Raw genomic sequence first — 24,160 nt, forward strand, 5'->3', positions numbered from 1 at the left:
GGTTTATAGCAGCCAGAAAAAAAAAAAAAAAAACTAAATCCATGATAAAATAGAAAATATAGTTAGATAAGAGACTACCTTTTTGCAGGATTAAACAAACCCTCAGATTTTTTGGAGATTTGGTTAGTTGCACCAATTTACGACGTTGCATAAACACCAACTTGCAAAATCATACACAAACACCATCACTTTAAAGATGGGATCGATCCACTAACATTAAAAGAAAGAAATTCCAAATTAATTATATCATATGGTAACGACGATAGATCCAAAACATGTAATCGAACAAACTATAAATTTTGGGTAAACAACTCATCACCAATTGGCAAAGATGTATGAGATCTTAGTTTCCAAGTGACCATAACATAAAAAGGTTTCGAAAAAATCGATTAAAAGCATCATAGAAAAGACCTAGATTGAAATACAAAAAATAACTATAAACGATATTGCTATTGCTTTGCATTAAAATCAAACTACGATGTTTGTGTTTGAGAGTAGGGATCCTATATTTATAGGAATTTTGAGCATAAGGTTTTAGGGTTTTACATACGACGGCGTAAATTATACGAGCATAATATAAGCCTGTTAGGGTTGTGGGCAACTTAGGATTGAGTAGGTTTGATTAGGGTTAATATTTAGGATTGATTAGGGGCGCCAAAAAATAGGAAATTTAGGGTTAATAAGGAATTAAAGCTTTTTTTTATTTTCTACACATTAAAACATGGAAAGAAATTAATAAGTTATTTGATTAATTAGTAAGAAGACTAATTTGTCCTTAAAATCCTTTGGTGGGGGGAGGGACAAATCCGTCAGTTCATTTTCTGAGAGCGAACGTGAGGCCTTTCGACATCTGCTTTAATATATAAGATGCTGCTACTTCTTCCTCAACTTCCGTACCATCATATTGTTCCCAATCGAGATTTTTAAGACTCGATAATAGACATTCGGGAACTAAACTTGGTTCAGCCCAGCACGCAAGCCCTTCGTCAGTCAGATCATGGCACTGATATAAGTAGATTAGATTAGAACAACATAAGAGGGTATAGAGACCAACACAACACAGAGAGTTGCTTAAACACTTATTCTTATTGATAGTAAAACTGTTTTACAAGTACTATCTCGATTCTTACTTGATCTAATCTACCCAAAAGATCAAACCCGACTAAAAATAACTAAGCCCTAATTCTCTTCTCTGTTTCTTATCACTAACTCGTGAAGACGAAGAGAACTACACACTCACCTCCAAGCTATTACAACGCTTTGAAGTTTTTACACTATGTATCAAAAATATCCTAGGGTGCTCAAAGCGGCTCCCCCTTTGTTCAAGAATCCTTATACCTATTCTCCAGAACCCTAAACTTAGGATCTCCGAGAATCTCACGATATGGAATCTTCCTTGTTTCCAAGCCTATTCATTTTCGTATTCTTCGAGACAATATCTTCTATATCTTCTCGGTGAATCTTGTCTTTGACACCACGCCAAGCTAACTTCCATTCTTGGCTCTCCACATCATCCGCTACAGCTTGCCACGTCTGCTCTTGCATCCATGTCAGCAACTCAGGCGTTTGATGGAATTTGATGCAGCTTCCTGAAATCCATCACGGTTCTGATCGCCATCAGCTGATTGATTGAACTATGCATCTTCAATCTCCACCTTTTTGACTGAGTTTGATACTCAAGCATTCCTCCATTGATATAACCTGAAACTCAAATGGAAGACACACCACACAGCCAATAGATAGAATCTAGAACTATAAACCAATCAACATAAAGTAATAAGTTTAAAAAACCATGTATTAAACATCTTATTACACACCCGTGATGATACAATCACTCGAGCAAAGCATTGTTCTGGTCTGAATAACCCTAGACCCAAACGACTAGAAACACTCAAAACAACTTAAAACAATACTCCCCCACAAACTAAACCTCCCCCACAAATCATGCGCCCCCTTAGTTCATAGATCAAAGTCCCCATCCACATCCGCAGTTCTCGCATCATCTCCCCATGCTTGAGTGCACAACTCAGTTAAAAATTTCAATGCGAAGAACAGAGAGCAGAGGCACAACACTTACCTGCATCCAATGCAGCATGCAGAATGTTGACCTAGAGAAGTGGCTGGTGCTGTTGAAGATGGCACCTTCCTACCAGTTGACTGACCTTGTGAAGCACTTGCAGATGTGCGTCTGAGTATTTGGATGTCAGGGTGTTGAGTCTGAATCAACCGATAGATTAGACTAGGGAACATCAGGAAGAACTTGGAGACAGACATCAGGGCTAGTTGAAGAACATGATCATACACCATTTCTCCAAAATCAATCGGCATTTTGTGAGCGATGCGATAGACAAGCCTTCCTCTGTCAATGCTTGCATACCCTTCATTGGTTTGGGGAGACCAATTCCGACACGATATCTTAAAAAGACTCTTGCAGTTTTCTGAAAACTTGTTCATCGCAATGTTCTGCAGATTTTGGACTCGACCATCTGTCAAATACCGAGCCACCTCCTCATCAACCAACCCCGCAGTCTGAATGCATTGAGTTCTGGCTCCAACATGTTGCATATAAAACAGAGCATTGATCTTTGCGGGTGAGAATTCACACTCGAAACCCCTTACTAACACCTTGACTAAGTCTCCCTCCACCCGAACTGAGGGTAGATTGGCTCAGAATTCATAGACCACTTCTTCCTCAAAACCTTGGACTCCCGTTACTGTGTTGAGAAGACTCGCCTCAGAAATCACATCCATGATCCATTGATCCATTGATCAACCAGAAGATCCAAATTCATTTCCTTGATCATTTGTCAATGAGAGAAATACAAGTACCTTTGTTCGGCGAGAGGAGAACTGAATTTGAACTCATGAAATAGATCGCTCCTTCCAAGACTTGAAACAACAACTCCCTTTCCTTTCTGTTGTTTTTGTGACAGAAACTTCTCACTTGGGGTGTCTCGTTTGCGCTTTGTCAGACGCGATGCCACTGTTAGTACCCTTGGAACTTTGGCAGACATCGGCATGGAAACCTGTTGGCTTTTGACTGGAACGATGGAAGCCAAATTGTCCTTATCATCATCACTTATATCCACAAGCTCAACAGGAAGCCGAACATGTGGAGTGGAGCGGTCCGGTGATGAAGTACGTCGCAGATCTGACCCGCCAAAATCTGCATACAACACCAACTGATTGTGAGGCGTACTCACAAGATCGTCCAGCAGATTTGGGTTGTAGCTTTCTGATGTTGTGGATAAAGATTCGGATCCCGAAGACTCGATTCTTGATTGCACAAAAGTCTTGAAAAACGATTTCATTTTCAAGCAGAGAATGGAAATGATTTTTTTTTCTTCAGAGATCAGAATGAATTCTCTAGAGCACGCAAACGACTTTTCACTTTCTTGAGCGGTTCAGATTTGATCCTAAAAACCCTAGCTTTTTCCCTCCAATCGATTCCTGCCTGTTGGACTTGCACCTCATGGGCCTAGAAACGGCCCAGACGACCTTAGACTCAGCAAACTTGACAATCTGAAACACTCAACAATTCATTAGTGCTCACTTGCAAATACACATTCAATCAATCAATAACCATAATAATTTGAGTGATAATTCGGCAATCACAACTTTCATCATGCACTCGAATAGTGACCCAAATAGTCAATTGATACAAGCGAGTACCAACCATATTTAAGATCTTCAATATACCTTTCACTTTTGACCCAGTTCAGTGCATTGTTCCCATCAATTGTTCAGAACTCAGCAAGAAACTGTCACAACCAATCAGATCGTTGAGGAATCAGCTCAGTGATTAGTGGCTAGTCTTTCACACTGTCATGTCTTCAGTCCTAGACGATCAGGACAACATATAACAGGCAGCTGGAATTTCCTTTGAAGATACTTTAACTAACACAGGAGTGTGATGATAGGTGTTTTTCGAAATTCTCCTTCTTTTGTTATATCAGCAATATCACTTTTTCTCAATTGCTTATATTAAAACTTAGTGACCTTGACACACACACATTTTTTTTTGTTTTTTTTTAATGTGTGTATCAAGTCCATTCAATTGGTTGATCTTCTCAGCTCTTTGACCTCCTGTTAAATGGCAACGTTTGATGTCTGATTTGAACCGGCATGACAAGCAACGTTTCATCCTCTATTCATCTTTGGATTTCTATGACCTGTTCTCACTTTATGTTCCTGTCTTAGATCAGCACAATTTACAAACACATCATAGTTCACATACACCAATGGAAGTTCGCAGACTAATAAATCTCTTGAAATCCAAAGGTTTGGTAAATAGATCACCTAGTTGATGTTCAATACTCACATGATCAATAACTATTAGTTTCGCCTCAACAAGTTCACGAATAAAATGATGCCTAATATCAATGTGTTTTGTGCGAGAGTGTTGATGTTATTCTGGGAATGGATTGGTTGGATCATTACAGAGTACATCTTGACTGCCACCGTGGGAGAGTTTCTTTTGAGCGGCTAGAAGGGAGGTTGGGTTATCAGGGAGTGAGACCTACCTCAGGGAGTCTCGTCATCTCAGCAGTGCAGGTAGAGAAAATGATCGAGAAGGGCTACGAGGCTTACCTGGTGACGATATCTATGCCGGAGTCTGTGGGGCAGGTAGCAGTGAGCGACATTCGAGTTGTTCATGAGTTCGAGGATGTGTTTCAATCGTTGCAGGGATTACCACCATCACGGTCTGATCCTTTCACGATTGAGTTGGAACCAGGGACAGCGCTGTTGTCTAAGGCACCCTACAGGATGGCTCCAGCAGAGATGGTAGAGCTAAAGAAGCAGCTAGAGGATTTGTTGGGTAAGGGATTCCTTCGTCCTAGTACTTCACCTTGGGGAGCGCCGATGTTATATGTGAAGAAGAAGGACGGGAGTTTCCGCTTATGTATTGACTACCGGGGGTTGAACCGGGTCACTATGAAGAACAAGTACCCTTTGCCAAGGATCGATGAGTTGTTGGATCAGTTGAGGGGTGCTACTTGTTTCTCCAAAATTGATTTGACGTCGGGTTATCACCAATTCCCGATAGCGGAGGCAGATGTTCGCAATACTGCTTTCAGGACAAGATATGGACCTTTTGAGTTTGTGGTGATGCCTTTCGGTTTGACTAATGCACCTACAGCGTTCATGAGGTTGATGAACAGCGTGTTTTAGGAGTTTTTGGATGAGTTTGTGATCATCTTTATTGATGACATCCTGATGTATTCTAAGAGTCCTGAGGAGCATGGGGTACATCTGAGGAGAGTGATGGAGAAACTGCGGGAGTAGAAGCTGTTCGCTAAGTTGAGCAAGTGCAGTTTCTGGCAGAGAGAGATGGGTTTTCTAGGTCACATTGTTTCTGCAGAGGGAGTTTCAGTGGATCCAGAGAAGATTGAGGCTATCAGAGATTGGCCTAGACCGACGAATGCCACTGAGATCAGGAGTTTTCTTGGGTTGGCAGGGTATTACAAGAGGTTTGTCAAGGGGTTTGCGAGTATGGCACAGCCGATGACTAAGCTGACAGGGAAGGATGTTCCTTTTGTGTGGTCACGGGAGTGCGAGGAGGGTTTCGTGAGCCTGAAGGAGATGTTGACGAGTACACCAGTGTTAACATTGCCAGAGCATGGAGAGCCTTACATGGTGTATATTGATGCCTCGAGAGTTGGTTTGGGTTGTGTTCTATTGCAGCGTGGGAAGGTTATTGCTTATGCATCACGGCAGTTGAAGAAGCATGTGGGCAACTATCCTACTCACGATTTAGAGATGGCTGCGGTAATCATTGCCTTGAAGATTTGGAGGTCTTATCTTTATGGCGGGAAAGTGCAGGTGTTCACGGATCATAAGAGTTTGAAGTATATCTTTACTCAGCCAGAGCTGAACCTGAGGCAGAGGCGATGGATGGAGCTGGTGGCTGATTATGATCTGGAGATAGCTTACCATCCTGGTAAGGCTAATGTGGTTGCAGACGTGTTGAGCCGTAAGCGCGTGGGTGTGGCTCCAGGGCAGAGTGTTAAGGCCTTGGTGAGTGAGATTGGTGCTTTGCGGTTGTGTGCTGTGGCACGAGAGCCATTGGGATTGGAAGCTGTGGATCGAGCAAATCTTCTGACTAGAGTTCGGTTGGCTCAGGAGAAGGATGACGGGTTAATTATGGCTTTTAAGGCAGAGGGCTCTGAATATTAGTTTGCAGCTAATGGGACTATCCTTGTGCATGAGCGAGTTTGTGTGCCTAAGGATGAGGAGTTGCGACGGGAGATCTTGAGTGAGGCTCATGCGAGCATGTTTTCCATTCATCCAGGAGCGACTAAGATGTACCGAGACCTCAAGCGGTATTATCAGTGGGTCGGGATGAAGAGGGATGTAGCTAATTGGGTCGCAAAGTGCGATGTTTGTCAGTTAGTTAAGGCTGAGCATCAGGTGCCGGGTGGCCTATTGCAGAGTTTACTCATTCCTAAGTGGAAGTGAGATTTTATCACGATGGATTTCGTGGTTGGATTGCCTGTGTCGCGAACCAAAGATGCTATTTGGGTGATCGTTGACCGTCTGACTAAGTCAGCACATTTTTTGGCCATCACAAAAACTGATGTAGCGGCGGTGTTGGCTAAGAAATATGTGAGCGAGATCGTGAAGTTGCATGGAGTACCTGTGAGTATTGTGTCAGACAGGGATTCCAAGTTTACTTCTGCGTTTTGGAGAGCCTTTCAGGCAGAGATGGGCACTAAGGTGCAGATGAGCACGGCTTATCATCCACAGACAGATGGGCAATCCGAGAGGACTATTCAGACTCTTGAGGATATGTTGCGGATGTGTGTCTTGGAGTGGGGAGGTCATTGGGCGGATTACTTGAGTCTGGTAGAGTTTGCTTATAACAACAGCTATCAGGCCAGTATTGGGATGACTCCTTTTGAGGCGTTGTACGGGAGGCCATGCAGGACACCGTTATGCTGGACCCAAGTGGGGGAGAGGAGCATATGTGGTGCGGATTATGTTCAGGAAATCACAGAGAGGATCCGGGTTCTTAAGCTGAACATGAAGTAAGCTCAGGATCGACAGCGGAGTTACGCTGACAAGAGGAGAAGAGAGCTTGAGTTTGAGGTTGGGGACATAGTGTATCTCAAGATGGCCATGTTGCGAGGTCTGAACAGGTCTATCTCAGAGACTAAGTTGAGTCCGAGGTACATGGGTCCGTTCAGGATTGTTGAGAGGGTGGGACCAGTGGCATACACAAGGTCTTTCATGTGTCGATGCTGAGGAAGTGTCTTCACAAGGATGATGAGGTGTTGGCTAGGATTCCAGAGGATCTTCAACCAAACATGACTTTGGAGGCGAGACCAGTGAAGGTTCTCGAAAGGAGGATCAAGGAACTTCGGCGGAAGAAGATTCCTTTGATCAAAGTCCTATGGGACTGCGATGGTGTGACAGAGGAGACTTGGGAGCCAGAGGCGAGGATGAAGGCAAGGTTCAAGAAGTGGTCCGAGAAGCAGGTTGCTGCATGAGTTTGCCTATCCTTGGGTTCCAGTTTCAGTGTTTTTGAGCTTTTGAGTTGTTGTTCTTATTTCTCTTTCAATTGTATTTTCGTTTGGAGTTGTAAAGATCATGACATTTGATGATTAATAAGATGAGTATTTTTTTTCGGGGATTTGACTTGAGTTGTCTTATTTAAGAATGAGTTATGCGGTTTCTAAAAATGGAAAGTTCCCAGAAAGGACTTGTCTATTTTTAGAAAGTTTGAGTAAACAACCTAAGAGAGATGTGTGTTTACGAGACGGCCGGGAGTTGGTCCTAAAGATATCCTCGAGGGGATATGATGGATGGTGAGATATAGAGGTGTCTTACGCAAATCCATGAGAGAGTCTGGAGATATGCTCGGAAGCATTTAGTATTGTTTGCTCGAGGGACATGAGGGTCCCAACGACTCGTGAGGAGCGGGGTATGCTCCTGAGGTACCGGTAACTCGAGGGACTTTTTGTCTTTAGAGTGCGAGGGGTACGGTGGCTTCGGGTGACGATCAGAGAGCACGCTTTTAGGGTGACGACCCGAGAGCGAGTTTTGAGGTATTATTTTCCCGGACAGCCTTTCCGCAAATGACTACATCATCGACGTAGACAATGACATGAAGAACTTTGGATCCCCGAATTGATGTGAAAAGAGAATAATCTTTCTTAGACTGAGTAAAACCAAACTTGAGTAGAGATGTAGACAACTTTTCGAACCAGCAACGAGGCGCTTGTTTCAAACCATAGATAGATTTCTTGAGCTTGCATACAAGAGATGGATCTGTTGTTTTAAAACCCGGAGGTGGTTTCATATAGATGTCTTCTTTTAAATCACCATGAAGAAAAGCGTTATGAACATCCATTTGATGAAGTTCCCAGTCCTTTGCTGCCGCAACATCCAATAAAAGTCTCACTGTTTGCATTTTGACAACTGGAGCAAATGTCTTTGTGAAATCAATACCTTCCTTTTGATGATTGCCTAAAGCCACAAGACGCGCTTTGTAACGTTCGACGGTACCATTAGAGTTATACTTGATACGAAATACCCACTTTGATCCAATAGCTTTAACTCCTTGCGGAAGTTTGGTAATATCCCAAGTTCCTTGATCTTCAAGAGCATCGACTTCAAAAAAAACTGCATTACGCCATTCTTTCTCTCGAATGGCTTGATTATAAGTCTGAGGAGGATCAACCATACTAATGGCAGCTAAGAAGTGTTGATTACTTGGAGAGAATATTTCACCCGATACATAGTTGGCCATGGGGTAGATACACGTACCAATGTTGTCGGACAGAGTTTGAGTTGACTCACATTGAGCCGAATAAGTTTGATAGTCTTTTAGGCGCACATTTTCTTGTCTTTGACGTAAACCGCGACGAAGAGGAGGAGGTGATGCAGCAGCCGGTGTTGCAGTAATTATAGGAGAGCTTGGAGGTGAGTCGTTGACATCAATAATAGCCGGGAGAGGATTCGTAGCGGGAACGTCACCAATTTGGTATATGTCAAGGAATTCATCATCATATGGCAAAATTGGAGATGGAATGACGGCAGCAGGTGAAGAGAATGTATCTTTATTCTTTTTGTCAGCAAATGGGAAAATATCTTCCTGAAAGACCACATCGCGAGAGACAAAAAAAATTTGTGATTCAATATCATAAATACGCCAACCTTTTTGTCCATGGGGATAGCCAACGAATATGCATTTTCGTCCTCTCTCTTGAAATTTATCCAAACGACCAGTGTGTTTTCTTGCAAAACAGAGGCTGCCAAAGACACGAAGTGAAGCATAAGACGGTGGTTGTGAGTAGAGAATCTTGTATGGGGTTTTGCCATCTAGAATTGGAGTAGGAGTTCGATTTATGAGGTAGGCGGCTGTAAGAACACTTTCTTCCCAGAAGCTAATGGGAAGTTCTGCTTGAAATAAGAGTGAACGTGCTACATTCAAGATGTGTCTATGCTTACGCTCGACACGTCCATTTTGCTGATGTGTATAGACACAAGAGATTTGATGAACAATTCCTCGTTCAGCAAAATATGATTTGAGACTCATAAATTCAGTGCCATTATTGCTTCTTACTGTTTTAACTTGTTTGTTGAATTGTCGGGACGCCATTGCAATGAACTGTTGAAGGAGAGAGGCAACCTCACTCTTAGCAAGCATGAGATGTATCCAAACCGCTCTAGAGTGATCATCAACAATAGTTAGAAAGTAATGAGCTCCGCAAGAGGAAGCATGTTTGTATGGTCCCCAAACATCATAGTGAATAAAAGAAAAACACTCTTCGGCTTTATTGAAACTTTCAGAAAAACTTGCACGAGTTTGTTTGGCTCGAACACAAACGTCACAAATCGTCTTTAAATCAGAACTACAACTATCAAAATCCTCTAAAGATGGCAAAACAGAAGATAAAACTTTCGAAGATGGATGGCCTAGTCGCATATGCCACAAAGCTTTATTGGTTTTCCACTTCACCACATTAGCACTTGTTGCAACGACTTCAGCTCTTTGTAAATGATAGACTCCATTACTCTCTGTCCCAACCCCAATCAGCATCTTGGAAGTACGGTCCTGTATCACGCAAACTTTATCAGTGAATATTGCGAAGCAATGCAACTCACGCAGAAGACGAGCCACAGAGATGAGTGTGCAGGAGAGATCAGGTACAAATAAAACATGTGTAAGTTTCATATTTGCACCGAGTATTAGGGTGCCTTTTTTGGTAGCAATAGTATGTTTAGCGTTAGGTAGCACAACAACACTATGAGGGATTTCGTAAATCTCAGTGAGCAAATCCAGAAAACCAGTCATGTGATGTGAGGCGCCTGAATCAATTAGAAAATCGACACAATTTGTCTTACCAGAGAGTTTTTCTGATGAAGTAGCTGTGTCTTGTTTCAGCAGATTTCTGATAGCAGACCATGCCTCTTTGCTAACGCCTGGAATGTCAGAAAATTCTGAAGCAGAGGATGACGGATGAGAAGTTTGAGCATTGTTGGCTTTGTATGAGTTTCCATGTCCCCTTCCTCTGCCACGTGGTGTGCTGCTGCGCCCGCGACCACGGCCTGAGCTAGTATCACCGTATTTTTCAGTGTACCATTCAGGAACACCATGTAGCTTAAAGCATGTATCAGCACTGTGATTTGATCTCCCACAATGAGTACATGGACCCATATTATTGACTCGAGTCACCGAAGCAATTGCATTAACTCCAGTTTGAACAGCGAAGCCGACAGCATCAACACGCTCTTCTTTGCTCCTCGTAATTGTTAGATGTCGTTCTTCTGCAATAATTTCAGAGTAGATGCTGTCGAGAGAAATATTATCATCACGACTTAAACGACCCAATATATTGGTTCTACTGGTGCCAAATTTTGCTGCATCAAGTCCCATAAGAAATTGATGAATCCTTTCATGATCACGTCGTTGACTCTGACGAACTCTGTGAGTGCATGATGGTCTATTACAACAACAAGTTAAGAGAGGTTCGTAGTCGTCTAGGTCATCCCACATGACTTTGAGTTTACCAAAATAGTTGGCAGCTGTTTGCCCATCTTGACGACAAGCTACGATGTCATATTTTAATTGGTGAACACGAGAGGCGTTACCAACAGAGTATCGGGTTCGCAAGCTTTCCCACATGACTCGTGCATTATCAACAACAGAGATTGATTTCTGCACCTGGGGATCAAGACTTGCATACAACCAGCCTACTAACATCGAGTTTGTCTGCAGCCACCGTGGATAGTCCGGAGAGTCAGATGATGGCTTCGTTAGGGTGCCATCGATGAAACCAAGCTTTTGTTTGGCTTGCAAGTTGTTGCGAGTAAGTTTAGCCCATCGTTCATAGTTCTCACCGTTCAACAACATGGGTGTGAGAACATGATGAGGATGATCCGATGGATGCAAGTAGTAGGGAGATGCAGAGATTGCATCCTTTTCAGAAGAAGCTGTAGTAGCGGTAGATCCGTCGACTGGTTTGGTCATGTTGTGTGAAGAAGACGATGAAGCTTAGTAGAAAAAAAAAATTTGTGTATTTTTTTAGGGTTTTGGCTCTGATACCATGCCAAAGTGAATAGAATTGCTTGAGTATTATTGATGTGAATATGAGAATATATATAGTACAAGAGAGTCGGTATGTAAACGTATACGAATATACACAAGAATATTGACAGATATCTAATAAGGAATGTATCCTTATCCTAACATTTAAAGCTCTTTTGAGACCTCATGAGAATATTGATGATTGTGTAGGTATTGGTCAAGATAAAACTGTGATGCTCAATCTGAGTCAAGAGTCACGAAAGCCAATATCTTTGAAAACTCTGTTTGAGGTAGTTTTTGATGATTTGCAGAGGTCGAACGACAATCTTTTATCAGTTAGTACCTCGTCAACACTTCTTTTATGGTATCTTGATAGAGGGTTGTGTTTCTTATGTAAATGCCCTTCTTTTATAGATTGTTGGTGCAGAAAATCCAATTTCAAAGATGATCAATCAACCTAATGGTTTCTACTTGCTCTTTTTTACAGATCCTACCAATAGGTTCAAAGTGTGAAACTATGATATATTCGTAAGAAGGTGTTCAAAACAATGAAATAGCTTTAAGAGAAGAGGTATGAAACTGAATCAGTCATCATCACTCCATATAAAGTGAAACTTTTTTTGGCTGGATTAGTTTCCAATTTGTGAATATTGGATCAGAAAAGTTGGATTAAGAAACTCACTTAAAGGGCTCTACCATTAGACATAGAAAAAATTTTAAGGCCCAACAAAAACTCTTAACATTTAATTTCTCAAAATTTATGCTTTAAAAATTTGGAAGAGCCCTTGTAAGCGGTCAACCATTAGGGTTGCTCTTATGATCTTTTGAATGAGCTCGCACTGAATCACTGCCTCCTACAGCAATCTTGATCTCGTTGAAGACCTTTTGATCCCAAACCCCTTTTCCTATTTCCTTCCCTTGAAGAAAGCAACAATTAGCTATATCAGTTCAGATTTTTATTTTAAAATGAATAATTTATTTTTCATTACCATAGGTAAATTAAACTATAGTGAAAAGTAAATGAGACATCTTAAATTCATTTCTTTTTGAATATTCCTTGATTTGAAGATATATATTGCTAAACATGGAATCAAAACCAAAAGATAAAAATAAAACTTTACACGCCATAAATTTGAACAACAACCAAGCCTAAATCGTAAAGAACCTATATAAAATTGCTTGCGAAGAAAAAAATACTCACTTGAAACTGGAGATCCATATTGTACTCGGGCCAGTGTTGTATTTGGTAATCCAAAGAACAAGAGAATACTCAAAGCTAGTACGTAAACCACGACTTTGTTCATGCTTTTGTTTGATTTAAAAATATGTATTCAAAATGCATATTCGTGAATATATATAGATAAATGAATCTCTCAGTCTCTCACGTTACGTGTCCATCGTTTTTGGTCAAACACGTGACTTCAATTTTATATTTTAGAAATGAAACCAGGTCACACGGATTGTTTCCATGACATTAGATTTTCTTTTCTCAACAAATTTTCGTGTCCACATAATGTTTATGTAATAAAAGAAACTGTATTTGACTCTTGAAAAAGTATAAAGTCTTTATCAAAAAAAAATACGAAAATGTTTGAAATCTTTTTTTGAATTGGTCCAACTTAATTTTTGACTTTTAGCTATTCTATATATTGTGGAGAACAAAGTACATGGTCTTGGTTTAATTGAGCTTAATTTAACAACAACAGCTTTCGTTATTGAATACATTACCTTGGAAACTCGGTTTGAAGACTTGTGTAGGGTTGGGCATATCTAAGATTCCACTTGAACATAAATGGAGAAATCATATTATCTATAAATCACATGTCAACCCAAATTATTTTGTTTGTAATAAGACTTGAATGACTTGGATGTGAACACAAATTGTTATAAAGTATAAGACTCGAATAAAAATATATGTAAAACGAATTTTCTTTTTGGTACTTGATCATTATTTATTTATAAGAAACCTTGATCATTGCAGACACTAAATATCTCAAAGGACTGTACAATAGACAAACACACACTTATAAATTTATAACAAATGTTTTGAATACCATATCGTCGGACCATCCGGTACACTAGGAATCGTCCATATAACCGAATCCAGTTGAGTCAAAAATCAAATTTGAGTTAAACCACTAAAACCAATTATTTATCATTGTGCTTTTCTCTTCCGCTTTATGATTATGTGAACGACAAAATTTTACGTATCCGACAATTATTTTTCATATTGCATTTTCTTTTTTTTAATATTCAGAAATTCAAGTCCAAAGGTCCTACATCTTCTAGAGGCAGAATCCTAACCAGATAAAAAGATCTCTTCCAATATGCTTCGAACTCAGCACCTCTACCTGAAAGATTTATCACTGGACCGACAACACGTGAGTCGTATTGCGTTCTCAAGAGCAAGGTTTTTCTAATATTTTACCATTTATTTTCTAAAGATTTAGATCCAACATATATATTTGTTGACTTCTCATCTTGTTGCGTTTGTAATATCTTTTCAGTATGTTGTACATTATCTTTATTCTAAAAATTATTTAAATTCGAAAACGCGTTCCAACCAGTTCGATCAGTTGACAAATTAAAGTATTTGCAACTATATTCATTATATTTGTTTCTCTCTCTAGCTCTAAGCTCTTGATTCTTCCTACAAAATTACCACTTGTAACTCCTAAAGATTCTAATGGATTGCTTGCTGAAAATACAGCCACGAGATGTTCAAGATCATCAAAGTTGAACTTTTAAAACTCGCGAGTGTCTTGTTTCTGTGTTTGTTATTTCTACTGGAGTGGTCGTGAAGTGTCAAGTGGTATAGGCATCACACATTTGAACATGTGGTATTCAGTGTTAGTTATTGCGATCAATCATGAAAAGAGAAGGAAGATTATGAAATCGATCAAAATGTAATCTAACAGGAGAGAATAGGTCGAAACGTTCAACTTGAAGCGCAAGATACATATCTTAATATGTCACTGACTTTGCCAAACTAGATCAACTTGCGACAGAGATTTTTTTTTTTTTTTTGGTTAATGCCGGTTAGGTTTACAACTATTATTACATGAAGGATCTCTCCCTGAATTACTGCCCGATGCACCGATCTTGATCTCGCTTAATAGTGTTTGTTCCCAAACTTCTTTTCCTATTTTCTTCCCTAAAAACAAAACAACTATTAGCTAATCAATTTGAAGAAGAGAAACAAAATAACTGTTAAATTGTGAAACGTAGAAACAAAACCAAAAGATCAACGTATGAAAAAAATTGAAGAATATTTGGTTTGCGTTTTAAATTCTGGAATACTATACCAAACCCAAATTGTATCGAACATATCTAAAATTGCTTAGAAAGTAGAAAAAAAAAACAAAAAAAAAAATACTTACTTTGGCTTGGAGATGCATACTGTACTCGAGCTAATACTGTATTTGATAACAAAAGAAAACTCAAAGTTAGTATACAAAGCGTGAGTTTGTACATATTTTAGATTTCATGCATATATATAGATATATGAAGTCACGTTACGTGTTACGTGTTCATTTTTCTGTTTTGGTCAAACACATCTTCATTTCTTTGTTCCCCACAAGTATTTATAATAACTAAAATTAAGCTTTGCCCAAAAAAAAAAAAACTAAAATTAAGCTAGTTTTCATATAATAGAAAACCGTAATTGACTTGAAAATGTATGAAGTCTTCTGAATTGGTCCAATCTAATTTTAGTTATTACACGACAAGAAAATTCTTCAGCGCAAACCATATGCTATCTTATATCTTATGTAATACACAACAAATTTATAAATAGTATGTTTGCGGTAGCTATAGTAGGTATCACTCCTATGATAACATTGTTTAGTAAGCTATAGTATATTTTGATACGATAGCAACGATAGAACGCTATTATAGTATTTTGATTTAACACTTTAATTTTTTGTTATAAAATACTAATGTTTCTAATTTCGTGTCATAATATCTTTACCTAACAGGACAACTAATTATTGCTGTCTAATTTAATTTTTGTATCTTTGTGTTTTATGCTATAATATATAATTTTTCGACAAGGACATCGAAGAATTGCTATAGTAAACATGATTAAGTCTTTTGATTATGCTGTAATATAATCTACTATAGTTGAAAACCATAGCCAATTTTTGCTATTATATCTAATCTAAAAAAACTATCTTTTGTGATTCTAAACCTGTTTTGCATAACATAAACATACAACATATCATAAAGTCTCAATAGATGTTATATCATATATAAGTCTGATTTCAATCCAACAAACACCATTCAAAAGTTAAACATAATCATTCAACACAAGTAACTGCAAAGCCAAATACATAAGTTCTCGGATTCCAAATTTTTATAAAAGAAGTAGATTAGTCTAGTCTTAACCTAATCAAAACTAGCTATTTTGGACCATAGATTCTTCATTCCCTTCAACAATCAACAATGTCTCATTTCAGTTCCTGATATAAAACCAAAGCACAAGCATCACAACAATTTCAAAACTTACCCTAGATTCTACAAAGTCAGTAGATCTCCAACTTATTCATTGGCCATGCAATTGATGAACCAAGTGAATCTCTCATATACTCGATTTCATTTGATGGCCTCCAAACTGCTGCATCATCTACATTAACTACATCTATCCAAACTCTAGCTGCATTCTCCCCCAAGCGAACATGGTGCACCTTTTGATCTTGGTCGATTGAATGCACTCGTCCTGCACCAACCACCCGCTTCTTTCCACTTATATCCATTAACTTGCACTTCTGATTAGCCTTCAATCCTTCAGATGCTTTTTGGCGCTGACATGTTACATTATAAACCAAGATTAAACGGATGTAAAAATTTTATTAGAGTCAATATGTCAAACTAACAAACAAACTTACAGGAGATCTCCGCAGAGGGGATTGTGATGCTAGATGAGATTTCTTCACAGGAGACTTTGGAACTACTGCTGGTTGCTTCTCACCAAGAGATTATGCAATTGTTCCTGCAGATTCTGAACCTTTGGCTGCAGATACCTTAATAGAAGAATTATAACCTGATGCTGCCTTTTGTATCCCTGTTGCTCCATTTTGTTGACTTGTTGCTACTGACTTTCCCCTTGAGGTTGATGCTGTTGGATGAGTTGATTGAGAACTTTGAAGAGGATCTTTCTGAACTGTTGAATCTATAGTGTTTTCATAGAAAACTTTGTGGGCAGGCTGTGACAGCCCCGAACCGTCCTAGGACTAAGGAACGAATCCGAAAGCGTCACGTATGGTTGGCGACCGCCCGCAGACGAATCCGACAAAAGATCACCCAAGGCCAGGCCCGACCGCAGAAGACCGCCCCTCGCGACCACGGGAGTTAGAGGCCTTGCAACCCGTACCGCGACCGCAAGTTGGGATTAGTCCGGACTAGACTAATAAGAGGATACACGAGAGTTTTAAGAAAACCAATTTCTTATTCATAGATAATGTATTGAAATACATTACCAAATACAAGTATAGGTTTTGGGTATAAAAACAAAGCTCAATCGAGTCGTAAATACTACGATACAAAAATATCATTTTACAAAGGCAATGAAAACTACACCGGCTTCCCTAACATCCATGCTTAAACTAAGGTTTCTAACTAAGGTTACCTACAAAAGAGAGGGGGGAATGAGCGCTAATCGCCCAACAAGTCCTAGCTCCCTCTAACAGACAATAATTTCCCAACCCAAAACCCAAAATAACAAGCAGCATGCGGAAGTATAACAATATTGAAAGCATAACATCAAGCAATCAATAAAATAAACAATCAAGCTGGTTACCATGAGTACGTCGAGTACATGGAACCACATGCAACACGCAATCAAACATAACTAGAAACTTACCTTGCTGAACGGTTTAGACTCGATCTAATCCTAATCCTAATCAGCCTCTAATCGCCTAACTAATCTACTCGGCAGAACTTCGGCAGTACCCGAAAGCTCCTCGGGACGAACCAGTCGTACCGGACTCTCAACTCTCACTCACGGACTTTTCAGAGAGATTTTAGTTCGTTTGGTGTGAATGAGGAAGAATGAGGCGGAATGACTATTTATAGGGGTGGTGGGGCGGTTTGGGAAGCACGAGGTGGCGAGATAGGCTCAATCGAGCTTATCTGTAACTCTATCCAAAAACCCGCGGATAGACTTGATCGACCTTATCCGTACACGGATAAACTCGAACGATCTTATCCATATGGAACGGATAGACATGAACGAACTTATCCACAAGTCGATCCTTATCCGCTTCCATACTTATCCGAAATTCATACTTATCCACACTCGTTCTTATCCGTACCTTGTCCCTATCCACTCACGTCCCTATCCACTTTCGTCCCTATCCGTTCTCGCTCCTATCCACAACCATACTTATCCAAATCTCATCTCTATCCGATTCCGCTCTTATCTAAAATAATACCCATCTGCCCATGACTATACTAGGCCACTAATTCTACCTAGCTGCTTACACAACAGCAACACTGCAATCATACGCTCAGTCCGATCAGTTAAAATCCCCGATCACCAGGCATGATCTACATGATCCAAATGCCGATCGCTCGGGCACAAGTAAAGCTCGACGAACACGTAGCGGCTTGTTTGGAACATAGTACATAAGCAGCGCCTAGTAAGGGATGAGATATTACTAACGGCCACGGTACAGGGTGAAACACATCCCACGCACTCGGGGACATTACCGTTACCAACGATGATCATCTCGTAGAACCGTAACCACGACGAGTTCATGCGTTCCCTCAACGCATCAACACATTAATCCCAGTCATCCAAGTCCTCGTTCCACTTGACTCACCCATCCGGTTCCCCGACCACTTGCTCATAACTATCCCCAAAACTGCCAGACCGTTGGTCCGACGAAACAATACTCTTCCCGTAAGGACTTCTTCCGATCGTTCCGATTGTACGACTTGCTAAATTGTCGACTAAAATCCTTGGCTTAGTCCTAGTCCTGGTCAGGGGTATTACACAGGCCATGCTACAAAAGACTGTAAACAGTCCTCAAGGTATGTCACCTCCATCGTTGGCCTCCATATAAACGTCTCAGGTTGAAGTATTACATCCATAAATACTTTCATTGCAGCAGGTCCGAGAGGAAGCCCATTAACTAATGTGTTTTGGTCTTTTGTCTACCAACGTCCTTCTGCAACAACAACGTCATTCGAAGACAAATCCAGTAGTTTGCACTTGTTTCCAGAGGTGGGTCTTGGTCCCTGTCAAACACATTGAACCAATAATATGAGTATGTGAACTTAACGTTTACAAATATATTGGTATGACTCTAAATATATAACATTTTACCAGTGGTGCAATGTCTTCTGGATTGAGCTCTTCCTCTAGGTTAACACACATAGCAACAGGCCAAGCTATCATTTGACCAATAGCTTTCTCCATAATTTCCATGTTAACTGCGGAATCAAGATACACTAATTAGGTTGTGATCTTTTGTTCACACTCTCTATAAGAAATCAATAGGGTATTATCAGCTAATTATGTATCAAGAGATTAAAAGTATCAAATAGAAGTGACTTACTCTTGCAGTTAAGGTTTCACCAACTTCAAGTGATTGTCTCTATACCAAAAAAAAAACAAAGTCAAATATATGTACTAACCGACTAATCAGCTTTATGTATAAATAGATAAGTGTTTACCTGGTTCTTTATTTTGTCAATCACTTCTTGTAACTCAGTGACCTTCTACTGGAGAGGGTCCTGCTTCTATTGCATTTCAGCCATATATTTGTTTTTTACTTGGAAACAAGCTAGTTTGGTTTTGTTCATATTTCTTCCCATCGCCCTCAGTCTCCCAGGATTGTCAGGCCCTAACAGTTGGCTAAGTGAATCTTGTGCTTCATTCTTCCCATTTGATTGAGGACCACTGCTAACAATCTCAGCTGCCTTTTTTTGCAAACATCACAAACCATCACAATTTCAAAACCATCACAAACCAAAATTTTTCAAGCCATCACAATTTCAAAACCATCACAAACCAAATTTTATCAAGCCATCACAATTTCCAAACCAGCACAAACTGTCACAACTTCCAAACCATCACATACTCACAATTTTTCAGCCGCATTCGTATTCACTGGTGTTCCATCTTTCTTGGTCTGTGACTTAACCCAGACCATTAGCCTCGTCACTTCAGCTGGGTCCGCACTACCAGTTTTCTGAACAACACAACATGCCACTATTAGTAGTAAGTTTAATAAAAACTCTAAGCAATAAAAAACATAACAATCTTCTACTAGCTTAACCATCCCTTTGCGACTACAAGTATGAAGAATTCGGTTGCGCCTTCTTTCCTTGTAGTTATCGCTTATAACCTAAAAATGATTGTTAATTAGTAACTTTCTATATAATAAATAAACTTAGTTTTTTTTCTAAAAACATACCTTACATTCAGGGCTCATTTTGCTCTTCACGAATTTTCTCCACTCAAATGGAGAAACATTTTTAGGTCGCACATTCATCCTCTGCTGGTTTGTCTTTGCTTCTCTAAACTTGATTACTTGCCTAGATTTCCAGGACCTCCACAAACATCCCATCTGCTTAAGCACTGCAACCTTTTGATACTCCTCATCTAGTTCAAACCTTGCCTTCAATCAATTACAGAAAAAAAGAGATTGATATAGTGATAAGGACAGATAGTCAAATATTACAAAAAAAGAGTGAAGTGTCCAGAGAAGTGTCCTGATATCTTCACCTGTTTTTGTCCAGCGATCAATTGTGATAGGGACGTGTTCTCGGACCAATGCGCCTGCATATGATGCTAACTTAACTGAGCCTTTACCAATAGGCTCTCCCATCATGGTATACTCCACGCTGACTCTTGCATTTGGATCCTTAGCAATATCTTTCATCCTAGTTGGTCCACGTTGCCTCTTGGTCTTAGGTTGAACTGCATCTTCATCTCCAGATAATTCAAGCTCGCCTTCAGGTTCTTCCACATCAGGGTCTTTATCTCCTTGTTCTACTGCTGCTTGAACTTCAGCTTCTTTTTCTGTCTCTACATTGTTTACAGCTTCCTCAATGTTTTCTGCTGGAACTTGATTAGTTTGTTCTACATCTGTTGGCTCTATTGTACCCACATACTTCACCTCATCGTCATTGCATTTCTTAGGAGAAGCTTTTTTAGATTGTCTTCCACGCTTTTTCTTCTGTTGTCCCACTGTAAATCACTGAGAAAAAAGAAAAAAAGAGCATTAATTCCATTAATAAGTGCAACACAATAACAGACAGATAATGAACACACAAACCGACAGACAATCAACACTCAAACAGACAAACAATCATCACTCAAAGTTAAAACAAAGTCACTTCTCTCACTTCAAAGACAGACAAAAAATCATCACTCGAATGTAAATCCCTTCACAATCACTTCTCTCATTCTCAGCTACTTCCAAGTCAACATCGATGTCAACTGTTGTGGGCAATGGCCCAATGTCAAGAGTAACATCGTCACTCTCTTCCTCTCTGAATCTTCTCGACGGACCTCTCATTGCAACATGCCAAGTTGACGAGTCATCTTCACGCATGTAAAACACTTGTTTTGCGTGAGAAGCTACAATATACAGATCCCTTAAAAAAGAGACTTGACTATGATTCAAGTTAATAAATGTAAACCCTTCTTCTTCCTTAGCTCCATTGCCCTTTACTGCCTAGTTGCAACGGAATAAAGGAACATAGAAGACATTATAGTCCAACAATATAATGTCTGTTATGCAGCCATAATACTGCACCAAATCCATCACTTGTGAATTGTCCTTTGCACTAGACCTACAAACTGTTGTCGCTTCATAGAAAACACCACTATTCTATGTTTTCTTGTCAATTGTTCTCGTGTAAAATCGTTGCCCATTCACTATGTAACCAGTAAATGACCTTGCGCAACTACGTGGACCATAAGCCAGCCATTTCAGTGTTTCTCCATGAGTACTAGAATCAAGATGTATCTATAAAAAAAACAAAAAAAGTCAGGCTCTTATATCTATCACAAACAAATTAATAAGTGAAAGACAATTACTAGCCTGTTCTATAAGCTAAGAAACAAAATTTTGGGTGTGCATACTCCATAACAGAGATGCATCACGTCTGCATCTCCCATTAGTGTTTTGTAGAAGCTACAGGTGCTCACTAGTAAAAAGATAAAAAAAAATATGATTTAGCCATAGTAATTGCCTGGAAAATGTTGAATGAAAAGCAATTATGGCACTTACTCAACATATGGTTCGACGACAGCCATATTCTGGATGACAGCCAAATGGGCTATTTTGGTCTCCATTTCTGTAAGATTAATAAACCTGCCTGCAGAGATAGGACGCCCTCCAAGGATAGAGTTGTTCTCGTACTCAGTATTTATATCTACCTTTTCCTGAATTTTTGTTGTCTTCTTCAAAAATTCACTACTGAATTGGATGCACTCTTCAGCTAAATAACACTTAGCAATACACCCTTTAGATCTTGTAGTGTTACTCACAAAATCTTTGAGGACTTTCATATATCTCTCGAAAGGGTACATCCATCTGAAATGAACTGGTTCCCCTAACCGAGCTTCTCTCCCTAAATGAATTGTCAAGTGCACCATGATATCAAAGAAACTGGGAGGAAAAAAATTTTCAAACAGATAAAGGGTTTCAACAATCTCAGCTTCCATTTCCAAAAGCTGCTCCATATCAATCACTCTCTGACATAAGTGATTGAAAAATTTGCATAAGCGCCCAGTTGCTACCCTAGGACCTTTAGGCAACAACCCTCTCAAAGATATTGGAAGAAGCTGCTGCATTAAAACGGGATAATCGTGTGATTTCAAGCCTGTTACCTTACACTCTTCTAAAGATACACCTCTTGCTATGTCTAAACAGTAGCCATCTGGTCCTTTGAAATCAAATAGACGTTTGCAGAAGATCTTCTTCTCTGTCTTGGAGAGAGACCAAAGTGCTGTGAGAAGATATGTTCTTTTGCCTTTGGTTTGCGGATGCAAGTCCTTCCTTATAGCAAGCACCTCGAGATCTTTGCGAGCATTTAGACCATCCTTTGACTTCACACAATCCAACAATGTTGATACAATAGATGCAGCCACATTTCTCTCCACATGCATGACGTCTAAGTTATGCCTTACTGGTAGGTCCTATAAAACCAAAACAAAATGCATCAGACATTTTTTTCCCTTTTTTCCAATCTTCATAATATGACATATCTCAAGAAAATAGAACAGACCTGCCAATAAGATAGCCTGAAAAAGATTGACCTTTTCTTCAATCTTGATAACTCTTCCTCATCTACTTTGCCTCTTCTTCCTCATCCTCCTCCGAGTCACTAGATAGATCATCACTATCTGATCCTGATTTAATAGACTCTGTTTTTTTTCCTCTTCATTGCAGATTGTTTGAAATTCCCAAAATTATTTTGGAAATTTTCAAATTATGAGAAATTTCCAAACCACGTAGTATTCTCCTCTTTCACTTTTCCACCGATTTGTGGGTTTTATCTAACAATTCATAAGTTATTTTACAATTAACTACAGCTCTCACTATTTGACACCTGTTTTAAGTCTCAAATTTTCATCTCTCACCTTTTAAAACAATTAAACTTTACTGTTTTAAAAAAAAAAAAAAAAAAAAATACGACAAAATTTCTTTCTTTCCCATGATGTTTTAGGTAGATATCTGAATTTTATTTAGCAAAAAAAAAATATAAGACTTTATCTTCAATAACTGTTCACCCACGTCCCCATCCCATTATTCATCTTTACTTTCACAAAATACTAGAGATACACAACGTCAAAAATTGTTCTTTCCCTTGAAGCACTTGGCAATTTTTTTTCATCACCCATTGATTTTATTAGCATTTCTCTCGAGTCTCGATCTCACTTCGTCATCGTTGTTTGTAATTCACACTTGACGATGTTTCTCTTGAGGTATATTCTTGGACGAGGTTTAACTTTATATCTCCATTTTTTCCTCTTGCACGACCTCATGTTCTCATGCTTTATATTTTCTGAGAGTGAGCAACAAATGCGTTGAGAAAAACTCTTAAACAAATGTATGGAAATTGGTTGGTAGAATGCATGTTAGAGATATGAACAAAAATTATATAAGTAACTCTCTCAATTTCAAATCCAAAAGAACATATGTGATATATTTCTATAAACTTTTGTGTTTTTGAAGAAATTAGACTTCTACAAGAATATACTTTATCGCTCATAATTAAGTGTTTGTGTTTGTAATTAATTATTAATTGGCATCGTCATGTGCATCTATAAGCATATTGACGAGTACATATAACAATTTTTAACTCTCTTTTCTCTCTCATATTAAGAACGACATCGGAACAAAACAAAATGCTTGAATAACCATGTGTTACATGAAGACTCATAAAAGGAGCCAATCAACATTGTTTTGTTCAGATTGAATTTAACATATCATTCTTAGCTCATGATGGTAGTTGAAATGTGAAATAGGGAAAGTATTTTTGTTATGACATAAATCAGTTTTAGTTTTGTAACAACTTTTGTTTTCTATCTTAACGAAATATATATAGATAATAAGTAACACTATTAATAGATGTTTACTTTAAGTAAATAAATAATTATCCAAAAAA

The 24,160-nt window shown here is 39.1% G+C and overlaps 2 protein-coding genes, 1 long non-coding RNA gene and 6 pseudogenes across 9 annotated transcripts; 2 read left to right on the forward strand and 7 right to left on the reverse strand.

Annotated features, from left to right (window-relative positions):
• Window positions 1-713: 713 nt before the first annotated feature.
• On the reverse strand, window positions 714-987 carry AT1G36595 (annotated as a pseudogene). Its single transcript has one exon.
• Window positions 988-1,377: 390 nt separating this feature from the next.
• AT1G36600 lies at window positions 1,378-3,311 on the reverse strand (annotated as a pseudogene; the record flags this gene model as incomplete). Its single annotated transcript has 1 exon — window positions 1,378-3,311.
• An 869-nt stretch (window positions 3,312-4,180) lies between these two features.
• AT1G36605 lies at window positions 4,181-4,389 on the reverse strand (annotated as a pseudogene; the record flags this gene model as incomplete). Its single annotated transcript has 1 exon — window positions 4,181-4,389.
• A 15-nt stretch (window positions 4,390-4,404) lies between these two features.
• AT1G36610 lies at window positions 4,405-7,467 on the forward strand (annotated as a pseudogene; the record flags this gene model as incomplete). Its single annotated transcript has 1 exon — window positions 4,405-7,467.
• A 550-nt stretch (window positions 7,468-8,017) lies between these two features.
• On the reverse strand, window positions 8,018-11,476 carry AT1G36620 (annotated as a pseudogene; the record flags this gene model as incomplete). The annotated part of the gene is made up of 1 exon: window positions 8,018-11,476.
• A 55-nt stretch (window positions 11,477-11,531) lies between these two features.
• On the reverse strand, window positions 11,532-12,866 carry AT1G36622 (uncharacterized protein). The gene is made up of 2 exons (NM_001084200.3): window positions 12,735-12,866; window positions 11,532-12,450 (listed from the first exon to the last, which is right to left on the reverse strand). The coding sequence occupies exons 1-2, from the start codon at window positions 12,835-12,837 to the stop codon at window positions 12,329-12,331; spliced, it is 225 nt and encodes a 74-aa protein (NP_001077669.1). The 5' UTR covers window positions 12,838-12,866; the 3' UTR covers window positions 11,532-12,328.
• Window positions 11,744-12,033, forward strand: AT1G36623 (uncharacterized protein; the record flags this gene model as incomplete). Its single annotated transcript, NM_001333180.1, has 3 exons — window positions 11,744-11,823; window positions 11,845-11,915; window positions 12,021-12,033. The coding sequence occupies exons 1-3, from the start codon at window positions 11,767-11,769 to the stop codon at window positions 12,031-12,033; spliced, it is 141 nt and encodes a 46-aa protein (NP_001322226.1). The 5' UTR covers window positions 11,744-11,766.
• A 1,446-nt stretch (window positions 12,867-14,312) lies between the features above and the next one.
• On the reverse strand, window positions 14,313-14,999 carry AT1G06983. The gene is made up of 2 exons (NR_139178.1): window positions 14,914-14,999; window positions 14,313-14,673 (listed from the first exon to the last, which is right to left on the reverse strand). It is a non-coding gene; the product is annotated as an other RNA (long non-coding RNA).
• Window positions 15,000-16,056: 1,057 nt separating this feature from the next.
• AT1G36630 lies at window positions 16,057-23,537 on the reverse strand (annotated as a pseudogene; the record flags this gene model as incomplete). The annotated part of the gene is made up of 1 exon: window positions 16,057-23,537.
• Between the last annotated feature and the right edge of the window lie 623 nt (window positions 23,538-24,160).

Source organism: Arabidopsis thaliana (assembly GCF_000001735.4).
Source record: "Arabidopsis thaliana chromosome 1 sequence".
NCBI classification, from domain to species: Eukaryota; Viridiplantae; Streptophyta; class Magnoliopsida; order Brassicales; family Brassicaceae; genus Arabidopsis; species Arabidopsis thaliana.